Source organism: Limulus polyphemus, unplaced genomic scaffold, assembly GCF_000517525.1.
Source record: "Limulus polyphemus unplaced genomic scaffold, Limulus_polyphemus-2.1.2 Scaffold830, whole genome shotgun sequence".
Classification (NCBI taxonomy): domain Eukaryota; kingdom Metazoa; phylum Arthropoda; class Merostomata; order Xiphosura; family Limulidae; genus Limulus; species Limulus polyphemus.
This window is the reverse complement of record NW_013666440.1, coordinates 376,740-388,932: the sequence shown is the minus strand read 5'-3', so window position 1 is coordinate 388,932 and position 12,193 is coordinate 376,740. Positions and strand designations below refer to the sequence as shown.

At 33.1% G+C, this 12,193-nt stretch overlaps 1 protein-coding gene across 3 annotated transcripts in view; it reads right to left on the bottom strand.

Moving 5' to 3' along the window:
- The window catches only part of LOC106460762 (regulating synaptic membrane exocytosis protein 1-like), a 146,478-nt gene that overhangs the window by 12,499 nt on the left and 121,786 nt on the right, over window positions 1-12,193 (bottom strand). For 2 of the 3 annotated variants that reach the window (XM_022387542.1, XM_022387540.1), the window contains exon 18: window positions 3,917-4,073. In XM_022387542.1, the coding sequence (XP_022243250.1) occupies window positions 3,917-4,073 (157 nt within the window). Of the gene's footprint in view, window positions 1-3,197; window positions 3,343-3,916; window positions 4,074-12,193 lie in introns of all 3 variants that reach the window. The other variant, XM_022387541.1, reaches the window with a different exon arrangement.

Sequence of the window (12,193 nt, the reverse complement as noted above, 5' to 3'; positions counted from 1 at the left end):
TCTATTGGTTTAACGTAAGTGGCTATTGTTTAGGATGAACAATACTAAGGAAGTGGCAGTGTTATGTCAGCAGAAGTCACGTGACGCTAGTAACACGTGACAAGTTTCTAGAAGAATCATGAAGGCCCGAGTGCATTTGAGATGCCCACTTTTTTAATATATAAACCTGGCGAGTAAAACCAGCACGATAGGCAGATAAATATTAGAGATATAGATAGATTGAAGATAGAGATAATCGAGTCAAGCGAACAGTAGGCACTGTAAGTAAAGTGTCTGAATCACTGTGATTTATAGCATGTGTTATAAAGTTTGTTAAGTTTAAAGTGACTGTGGAAATTCTGTATATTACAAAGTTGTATCGACAAAGAATAAACTAGTTTTAATTAAGAAAGGACTTGTATCACTGAAGGTCCTTGGAAAGAATTTACACCGAAAAGTAACAAACGACCAGATACGTAACAAATACATCAAACTGAAACAAATACAAAATAATATATATTCCTCACCTCAACCAAAATTCTTTAACAGTATAAGAAACTAGAGAGCATATTAAGAAAAAAGAAAATTTTCTTGAAAATATTAAAAATATCTTAAGTAAAAAATAAGGTGGACATAACAATCACATGAAAAGTAAATTACTGTAATTTTCAAATTGTAATTTGGCTGATTGAATGTAAATTACACTAGAATTATGAACACATTGGGTATATATATATTTGACATTAGTTTCTCAAAGAAACTGGTGTAGTATAATATTAGAACTGAACTGGTGTGATATTAGAACCTTGACAAGGTTGCCAAGATGTGATGTTGACAGTATAAAAAAACCTAGGTTAACATAGTGAGAACTATGAGTTCATTGAGGTAATACGATAATGAAATTATAAATAAACTGAATTATTATAATTATAGAAAAATAAACAAAATGAGCATTAGAATTATGAATAATGCATACATGAAGACAGTAGATTCAAAAAGAAAACTTATGAAAGGGTTCAAAGTTTTATGGGTATATTGGTATAATGTGGTTCAAACCTTAGTGGTATGCAAATTGCAGTACTTTTCCTTGGAACCAGTTTTTCACAGTATCTTTTTCAGCTTAATATTTTCAGGGTTCCCATACATTTAGCAGAAACAAATTCAAGAATAACTATCAGTTTTTACAAAATATTTTCATGATTTTCCTTAGTGTCAAATGTAAAGTTTGTGACCAATAACTATAACACTGTATTTAGAACTGTACAAATGCTCGCTGTCAATAATATAAATTACTTATTTACATAGGGTTAAGAGTATGATTCACTGTATTTACATAGGGTTAAGAGTATGATTCACTGTATTTACATAGGGTTAAGAGTATGATTCACTGCAAAATATTTTTAGAAATTTAAAAAAAATAAAAATCTAACATTTCAACAAAAAGTTTTTTTTTTAATTCCTCACCCTCACATGTTTTGATAGGAATTCTGTGGGGTAATGCCAAGCTAAGAGAAAAATATATATACATTTAACATTTTCAAACTTTTAATGACCAAATGATTTGCTAAAATAAGTATTTGTTTTACCTAGTTATATACTTTCTTGCCAATTCAAGCACAAGTGAAAAGTTGTCTTGCAACCATGTGCCAGTGGTGTTAATTTGTTTGTTTTGACATGTTTGTGCCATGCAAAGTTCTTTTATAGCCTTAACAACTGCAGGAGATTTAGCCATAAACACTATAGATCAAAGAATGAAGTATGACTAATATATAAGGTAAACTTGCAAGAACTTTGTTTTGGGGTATAATTTATTTAATTTGTGGAACTATAATTTTAGATGATCTCCATATTAGTCTGTAATTTAAGTTTCCCAAGCAATCTCTACATATAATTATAAAGGAAGAAGCTCAACCAGCCTGTCATGAGATTGGGGCTAAGCTATCAAAATAATGCTGTTAAATCCAATTGATGTTACAACCATCGTTGCCCTATCACAATAAGCATTATAATACAACAGTAGCCCCCACTGTATGGCACTTTGTGCATAGGTTGATGGTATATATATATCGTGCAACCTGACAATGGTACAAAATATTAAAATCTAAGTTAAATAATGCCTAGGTGGCCAATGAGTGAGTAGACAAACTAATCTCAATAAGCAAATATTTTTTGTACTATATTGCAAGACAGCTGGCAATACCCATCTCCAATAATAAGTGTCATTATAATAATAAATAATATGGAATAATGTGATATTAAAAACTTGAACAGACTGTATTAACTTAAGGTATGTCAAGAACATCCTAGCTTACAAAGTATTTTTGTTTCTTAAGCACTGATCAATCATGTAATTATACATTAAGGCATTTATCTGTATGCGAAGTAGGAGACACAAGATAACACTATAGTAAAAAAGGTCTATGAGTGGTACAAGCTGGCACTTGAAAACACAGAAATTACCTTCTTAGTTACACTATTAAAAACAAACTTTTACAATGGTGCTACCAGACAGTTATGTAGCCTCTTAAGTGTAAGAGTTTATATGTTTTCTTTCAAAAAATTTTATGGTAAGGTTAGCTATATCAGTGCTGCCCCTTTCTAAATAAATAGAAAACTATAATCAACTCTAGTAAAGGGAGAAAAAACGACAATTAATGTAAATACATGAGGAGTTACAGGACAGGAGTGGAGATGTGCTGGGACGAAGGTAGGCAAATGACATAGGGATTGTGCAAAGCATTATGAGTTGAAGTTGATATCAAAGCCAGCAAGAGAGCAGGAAACAGAAGGAAATGACACATGCTACCCAGCAAACATTGTAGGGTGAATATTAGTAGCTGAGATGACATGCAAGCAAAACTCTTATAGCAGAGAACACTGAACATTCTCAAAGTTTCATTGAACAATTATTTGAATCTTCACTGAAAAGAATTTCTTGGCACATGCGCAGTAATATTAACAGTATACAACTATGGCATGTGCATTGAAATATATGGTGATTACCATAGTTTTATGGAAACCAGCTCTTTTTCACTGCATATGGCTTTGTAATTATTAGAATAAATTCAGAAATAACAAAAAAATTGATACACCAAATTGTAATTCAAAAAAAATTTAATTTTTTGTTGCTTATAGATATTGACAAGTCGAAAAAAAGAAAGAAAGATGAGCTGAAAAACATCACTTTAAATCTATGCGCCTGATCTGTCCCTACTTACAAAGATGAGTCGCTGCTTATACTATTCAAACTACCATCAGTTGATTCTCTGCTTGCTTGTCTTGCTAAATGTGGGTTTTGAGGGGTTGTAAACACTTCTTGACTACGCTGTATACCACTACCACTATGTTTCCTACCAACACCCTCTGTAAAATAAACAAAAACGAAATAAACCATGCAAGAGAAAACTATGTTTAAACACTTTCAGGTATACAAATAAATATTATTTGTAGCAAATTCATAAAAATTAAAAAATTGACCATTTCTTAAGTGTCTAAAATTGTGAACTATATAGAAAAAAATAAAAATTTAGGAAATCTAAGGAATCTAAATAATAATCAATTGTGGCTAATGTGATTGATTATTCTGGATAAAGCAAGTCAACTAAACAGCAAGATTTTTGGGGATGTTAAAAAAAGTAGGATTGGAATAGGGCAATATATATATATGTATATATATATTGCTAGTTTTATAATGTAATAAAAAACAAAAGACAAAGCAATGTTCTGTTGAGATCATGTCATCTACAGAAACTCAAGAGATGATATAGAATAGGGTGTAGTAATAATATGGATTTGTGCAGTTATCACCATAAATAGCTAATTAGAAGAATTAAAAAACATCTCAAAAGTTTGAGAGTTGACATGACTTCATTGCCCACATAACTTCAAGCCCCAAAGCCTCCTGTCCTGCAACTGAAATCCCATGTGCAGGACTTACGCAGTACTGTCACTACTTAAACTTCCTTCCCCATCAGATGAAACACTACTAGACTGTTTGACCAAGTGACGACACTCTTGTGGGGCAATCTCTTCACTCCGATGAACATTGATTGTGGAAGAACGTTTCCTCCGGAACCCTAAACGTTTCTTATGACCTTGATCCAGAAACACGGGATAAAAAAGGTCACAGATGATGCAAGGAAATATATGAGACACTTAGCTTTTAAAATATTTCTAATAAAAAATGTTTGGAAACTTACAGATTACTAATTTCCTTCTTCCAAAGTCACTACTTTTTGTTTTGAAACACAAAGTCAGATTCCACTCTCAAGCTATATTTTATTCTGAAGACAAGCCACATACTGACATAATTAGCAACTCTTGAAGGTAAAAATGTGATTCAACATCTAGTGTACAACAAATGAAATGATATTCTTATGATAGTCTTAATGAATCTTGGACAGCCAATCTAGGAAACAGAAGATTAATAACAGTTTAAACACTTTTATATTAAGTTTAAGACACACTATTTGAAACAACATAATATGTCAAGTTATGTAAAAGGAATCTACATAATCATGACATTGTAATACTATTGTAGAAACCCACCCTCTTTGAAGATAGCTGAACATAAACCAAAATAACGTGCTTACAATTTAATACTTTTAAAAACTGATGGGCTATACTCAAAGAATTCTCATGTTAATTAATCTTGCATACCTAAAAATATAATAAACATTCAGAGATTTAGTTTCTGAGTATTTCATGATATAGATTATTAAATTATTTTAGTGAAGTTTACTAGTCAAGAATCCTATAGAGAAAAGAAATAAACAGAATAAATAATTACATTTTGAGAAAAAAATTTATAAAAAAGATATTTTTGTAAAATAAAATTTTACATTTTTAAAAAACATTAATATCTTTTCAGAGTTCATGTGTATCACACATGTACAGAAGTTTAAAGTTTGGTGATCAATATTCAAAGCTTAGGTCCTGAAAGACTTATAAACAACATACATTTTAATATCACTGTATAAAGCAATCTAATACAATATAAAATGATGAAGAAGAACTGTTGAATTTATATTTTTACCATCTGTTTAACAATTAATCCTTTTATTAATTGATATTGGCCAAGCATGGCCAGATGGTTAGGGAGCTCAACTCGCAATCTTAGGGTCACAGGGTCGAATCCTCATCCCATCAAACATCAGCCAGGGGGGTGTTATAATGTGCAGTCAATCCCACTATTCATTGGCAAAAGAGTAGCCCAAAGTTGGCAGTGGGTGGTGATGACTAGCTGCCTTCCCTCTACTCTTTCAGTGCTAAATTAGGGACGGCTAGCACAGATAGTCCTCATGTAGCTTTTCAGGAAATTCAAACCAAACCAATTAATTGATATTATTCATAATTTGATTCAAATTGTAAGTATGTGATATGCAAGTACCATATATCTCACTCTCCTATGGAACATACTTTGCATTTACAAAATTTTGAAATTTTTCAAAGGTTCTAATTTGAAACATACTAAATCCAGTTGAAGTCATATGCTAATTCAGCCCAATGAAAAAGTCAGTACTTGTATTATGAAAGTCTTGTCTTTGTTTTCTACATCTTTCAACTAGCTGATCATGTACACATATTCATTTCAGTTAATTATCAACATTAATCACCAGATTACTTTTAGTATGTGTATTATATTTTAACTTTTTTTATTTAAATGCAGTTTACCTAATTAGTTCACAACCACCAATGTAACAATAGTCCTATAACTAGACCAATTAGATAATGTGTGAATATTCTACTTTCTCTAGTAAACAGTTTTTACAGTCTGGACACCAACAATCTGTATTATTCACAATAGAAAATTCAATCAATAATCCATAATTGCATTCCAAATCTAAACAGCTAATTCTTATAATAAACACGTATTTTCTATGGATAAATAATTCAGTAATCTGTACAAGATTCCATAAGAGGCAAGTAGGGGTTGATCAGAAACAGGAAACAAAGTGATAATTACTGATCACCAAACAACTGCATTAACTAGTGGGTACAAGTTTACAACAATTTTTCTGAGAAGAATCTTCAGTCACATCAAGTACTGATTTATGATAGTTTTCTGCCAATGATCTTTATAATAGGTAGGTACATATCCACTATAATAAATAGTGAGAGGTTATCAAAGTGAATTAGGCTACAGTTACGTTAAGTCACAGTGCTCCAAAACAAAGATACATAAAAATATAAGCATAATTAGAAATATGATGTTTGTTAATACAAGAAAACAACTTGAAGCCTTGATACCATCATTAAATGTCCATGAGGCTTCACAAATGGCAAATTTCACATGGTCCAATGTTAGTATGGAAACTACCAAAAAACTGCTTTCAAATAGGTCAATGTTTGGCTATAACCTGAACAGTGAAACTGTTGACATTAAAAGTTGTTAATGAGACTGCTTCTGAAATTCATACCTTAGTCTTGAGTAGTAATGCTGCCAATTTAGCTGATCAACATTGACTCAGCAGAACCAATTGATCAAAAGTTGTCAGATGAATATATCATTTCCATTGTGTTGCTTCAAGAGTGTGGTTACAGTGAATCTGGCATCAAAATCGATACACAAGTCAATCTGAATAAAGCATGATCTAACCTTAAAGACACCATAACATTGTTCAAACAAAACTGTGATTTATGTGAAGATGATGATATAAATATGTTATTTACTTAAAGCTACTTAGAAGCTTCAAAAGGGACAAAATTCATTTCAAAAGCAGACTGTGATTATATCTATCTTTGGAAAGTAATTTGTTATATATTTGAACGATACTATGTATTTTGTATTGTGCAAGCAAGTCAGTGGTTTGAGCAAAATGATGTTTAATGTGAAAATAATGAAATGCCACTTTGATTATGCAATTTTTATAAGCTGATAAGTTTACTGTACATACAGTTTTTTTTCTTTTTTACTATTGCATACCCACTCTTATTAGTTTGAACCCTTACATGTATTGATCAATAAAGCAAGCTATTAATAAGTTCCACTGTATTCAAAGTGACTGATTCAACTATCCCGACATCTCAATAATCTGGACAAATTAGTTCATTAGAAGTGCACTTGGATTAATGAGATTTCACTGTATTTTTGTTTTCTCCTTTCACCTGCAACAAATTACTACTACTGTTTTTCTGTATACTAGGTCCACAGTACTTCGTTACTGCAAAAGTCAGGTAAAAAAATACTGATTGAAAGAAAAACTTTTTATATATTACATATATTAAAATAGTTGGAGAGCATAAATACAATGTAAGAAAACAAAAAAAGAAAAATCTGACAAAATACTAAATATTACAAAGTACTTTCTACAATAAAACTTAAAACAGTAACAGTGGTTAAAATTTCATTTTTTGTACTCACACATTTAATTTGGGTAAAATGAAAGTATATTTGGATTAAAACAGTTTTTGCTTCAGAATGTTATACTTCTAAATATATAGTGCTAAATGTTGCTGACACATCTGATGTGTGGGACCTCAATGCACTGGGTGTGAAACCAGCCTTAAGGTCTCCCAGGGTTAGGCAGTCATTGTCAACTACAAACTTGGCTGATCATAGCCAAAACCACCCTGGAACTAATAGCAACTACTGCTAAAAAGCAACGCCATTGCCAGAACCAAGCCTGCAAGCATCAACTCTAGTGAAGAAGGAATTGAGGCTGTCTTCTAAACAACAAGAGACACCCATAAAGGTTTATGTAGGTGGGTGCTTAACAATCTCACAAAATATCAATCAGATGTATGCCCACTAAATTCCAGAACTGAAGTCTATTCAAGGGTCGACTGGACTTCCAGGTGGTATTTCAGAATTTCGAGTCAAGAGAAGGAGACCCACCTGCAGCTATGGATACCCTACTGATCATCACCACCACTACCGAAGGGTGGTGGCCCACAGCACAATCACTGGCCAGCACGACCATCAGCTCCAGTACCAGCCAAATAATCTCCATCTGAATGTCAAGTCGAGCTACTGCTGCCCAAGGGGCCCAGCAAGCTACCATAATGGCTGCCAAGGCCCATTCAACCAATGATCTCACACACTACCATCATGGTACAACTCATCTCACAGTAGTAGGTCCTGATGTTGAAGTAGCATGGTCAGGAGATGGTATCAAACTGGACTGAGTGAGGCCTGGGTCTTGTACAATTGCGAGGAGGGTACCTTTTTCCATTTTTCACCTGATCATTGTTAAAAGGATATTTTACACTATGATCAATGTTAAAAATGTTTTTATGTATTTATTGACTATCACTGCTCAAGAAATGAATCATTGTTAAATAGTTTCATTTTGTTTCTTTGAGATCTTTCGTTATTATTGTTAACCCTCTGCATACAGATCGGCATATCTGCATGCGACCCAGAACTTTGAAGCTATACATACTAGAACTTTTGAATTTATAAATCTATCATCACAATATTTCGCAAGCTTTTAGTAAACATTACAAGTCTGTTGTGCACAAAAAAATCTGAATTGTTTTAATGAAGTATTAATACTAAAGATTTCCGAGGCCTTTACTGATAAAATCTGAATACAAGGTTATTTTCATGCTAATAATAAAAATACTCCTTTTTACCATAATTTTCATATTAAACTTGTATAAACTCTAAAACAGGGGTGGCCAGACTCCGGCCCGTGATGTCTTTTTCTGCGGCCCGCCTAACATTTATAAAATTCACTGTATTTCGGGCCACGCATGATATTTAGACAACCCCTGCGGCCTTTTCATTATTTTTAATTTGTGCGAGGGATTTGTGCATCATCATTTGATAATTTCACTTGACGTCACCGTTGTGTTCGCGCGAGTAGCGAGGAGGCGATAACTCACTCTTTCATTCCATCGGGCTTCGGCTGAGGCAATTTCAGCCATTCTTTCATTGTTGTCTCAGCGACCTTAGCAACAGTGGTCTGACTGGAGGAATGATTAAAATTCAAACTGAGAGCAACAAGATCGTCGTAAATGAGTCTATCTCGATAATCTGACAGAATTGGGTGAACATAAGATTCCTTGACCGAATGTGGACTGATTTTGCTGATCAAAGTGTCAAATGAAAGGTCCCTTCATTCTCTATTCACTGATGTAAAAAATATTATCCAAACGTCTTTTCCACCAGAGATAACTCGATTGACAAAAAATGATGAAATTTTTGTTTTTGGTCTCTAGAGAACACCTAATGGTGCAATATCAAAAGTAAAGTACATCATATAAAAGCCAAGAAAGTTTTCTATCTATTGATATAAGATTCTTTGTGACTACAGCCAAATGAGAGCTGTATCAGAGCATTGAAAAATACTAAGCTCAGGATGTCAGGGTGGCCTCTTTTTTTACCAGCACTGTAATTTAAAGTTGAATGCGGCCCGGGTCGACTCCAGTAATCAAAATCTGGCCCATGGCACAAAAAAAGGTTGGCTACCCCTGTCTAAAACGTTCTAAATGAATAACAAAATGTTTTCAATAAAGCTTTATACTTTACCTATTATTGTCTCTACCCTAACACCAACTGTAAATTGAAATGAAATGATGAAAACTGTGAAATAAAATAACTTTTTTTCTGCTTTTTTGAAAACATAATTTGTAGCTACATACATCTTCAATTAATGATATATTTACAATTTCAAGTGTTAAACTGTTCACATTTATTTTCTTTTAATTTTATGGTTTTATTGCCTGGCTTGTTCCATGCAAGTAGGTAATTCACAATTTTACTGAGCACATAAATTATCTGCACTCAGATTTGTAGCTAAATAGGTCTAGTTTTGTTTCTCTAAGTTCACTGTCTAACAATTATTCATGCTTCTTTCAAACACACATTTTAGAGCATAAAAAATATGACAGTCACTAGAATAGAATGTTCCAAAATTACTACCATTTAACTGGCTTTCTAAGTTGTAAATATGGTAAAGAAATTCCATTAGCAGTATAAGCAACAACTTTGCTTACACACACACATCAATCACTTCCTCTTGACTGACATCTATTGCCATTCAAATTCAATTGGAAGCTTCAAACAGGAAAAAAAAGCTCTTTCTATTGGTTATAAACATGTACATCAAATAAGAACACATGATTTTGAAAACTCCCTTGAAAGTTAAGGATAAATGGGTAGGGTTTCTGTCTCGGGCTATGAAAATATACAGATATTTCAGCAAATATAGAAGTTGGGGTGTTGAACTTGTCATTATCTGTAGCTTGTGCTTACATTAGCTAAATACTGTACAAGCTATAATACTGAAATTATACAAACTAAAAGAGGGTTGGTTGGTTGTTTCTGAATTTTGTGCAAAGCTACATGAGGACTATCTTCACTAGCCGTCCCTAATTTAGTAGTGTAGGACTAGAGGAGCAGCAGCTAGTCATTACCACCCAATACCAACTCTTGGGCTACTCTTTTACCAACAAATAGTGGGATTGGCTGTCAAATTATAACACCTCCATGGCAGAAAGGGTGAGCATGTTTGGTGTGACGAGGATTCGATCCCGCAACCCTCATATTGTGAATCAAGTGCCCTAACCACCTGGCCATGCCGGGCTCTAAAAGATGGAGAGTTGAGAGCTTATGCTCATCATGTGACAACACAAGTGTAGGTTGAGAATTTCTTTAATATTTCCTTTCCAAATTAAGAAATTTAAAATTAGCTAATATAAAAATTTGGAATTGTAAACTACATTCTGATGGCAATTTTATTAACATACATTGATAATGAAATTGCTTAAATTTGGTGTTCTAGAATTAACATGTTTATTTGAACTTGATCCATTAGTTTAAATTCAGCTTATACTTTATAGATATAGGTTATAATATAAATCAGGCTAAAGTAAATACGTTTCTTATTAACATTACATATGTTGTACTAATAAATTAAGTTCTATATAATTAAAGATAAACTTTATTACTTTAGTGTGAAGACAAAGTAGTGATAAAATTATATAATTGGTTCTTAAATGTTAGGTTTAGCAGTAACAGTGTTAACAATAAGCTACTGGTATTTGGTATTGAGTATTATTTTCACTTTCAGGCTATAACAGTATAAATACAATGGTTAAGACTAGTGTAGGAGTTAATCATTCGCAATTTGTTAGGTGTAATGGGTGCAAGGAGTGGCCTTTATTTGGGAACTCGAGACTGGAATGTAATTTTAAGGAAGCTAGTAATTAAAATGTACAATTTTTATGTAGAGTTTATAGTTGGAGGAAAAATTAGAGGCAATCATAATTAAAGTAGATGCAATAGATAAAGAGAAGCGTAGATTGTGGGAAATGGCAGCAGGATTTCAGGAGGAGCTTAAGTTTTTATATGCAAGGGACACATCAGCTAACAATGACTTTAAGGAAGTTAGAAAGAGTACTGTTTGGACTAAAAGTGGTGAATTTAGTTATAATGAGCCTGTTCTGTTGAGCAACAAATTTCAGCCCTTGGCTTCTGCAGACAGGGAACTATTGGAGGGAAGGAAAACAAAAGGGTCAGAGAAGGATGTGGATGATAAGGAGGTTATAGTTATAGGTGATTCCTTGATAAGGCATGGGGATAGAATAGTCTGTTGGGTAAACAGGGAGAAAAGAATCAGATTATGCTACCCAGGGGCACAGGTGAAGGATATAACTGACAGAGCAAGAGATATAACAAAGGGGGCTGGCAGAGACACAGTTTTTGTAGTGCATGTAGAAGCTAATGATGTAGGGAAAGGTAATTCAGAGGAGCTAATTAATAAGTATAAGGGGTTGATAAAGGCATTTAAAGAAAATGGCCATAACTTAATTTTGTCAGGGATACTGCCCAAAATTAACTGTGGGGATAAAGTTATAATTAGATCATTAAGACTAAATGCTATGCTTCGGTTAGTGTGTAAGGATGAGCAGATTGGCTGGTTGGACTTGTGAGATCAGTTCAGTGGAAGAAGGGAGCTTTTTGCAATGGATGGTTTATATTTAAATAGAGTAGGGGCTGGGTTGTTTGTTAAGGCTATTAACTCTGCTGTAAGGGAAGTTTTAAACTAGTACTAGACAGTGGTGAGGGGCAGGAAAACTGAAAGCAAAATGAATAAGAGGCAGAGAAAAGTTGAGCATAGGATATGAGTATAGAAGTAGTTATAAGGATAGGCTTAATTGTTACTATTGTAATGCAAGAAGTTTAAGAAATAAAATACATGACTTTAGAGCACTGGTAGGAATGGAGGATTTTGATATAATGGAAATAACTGAAACATGGATAAAC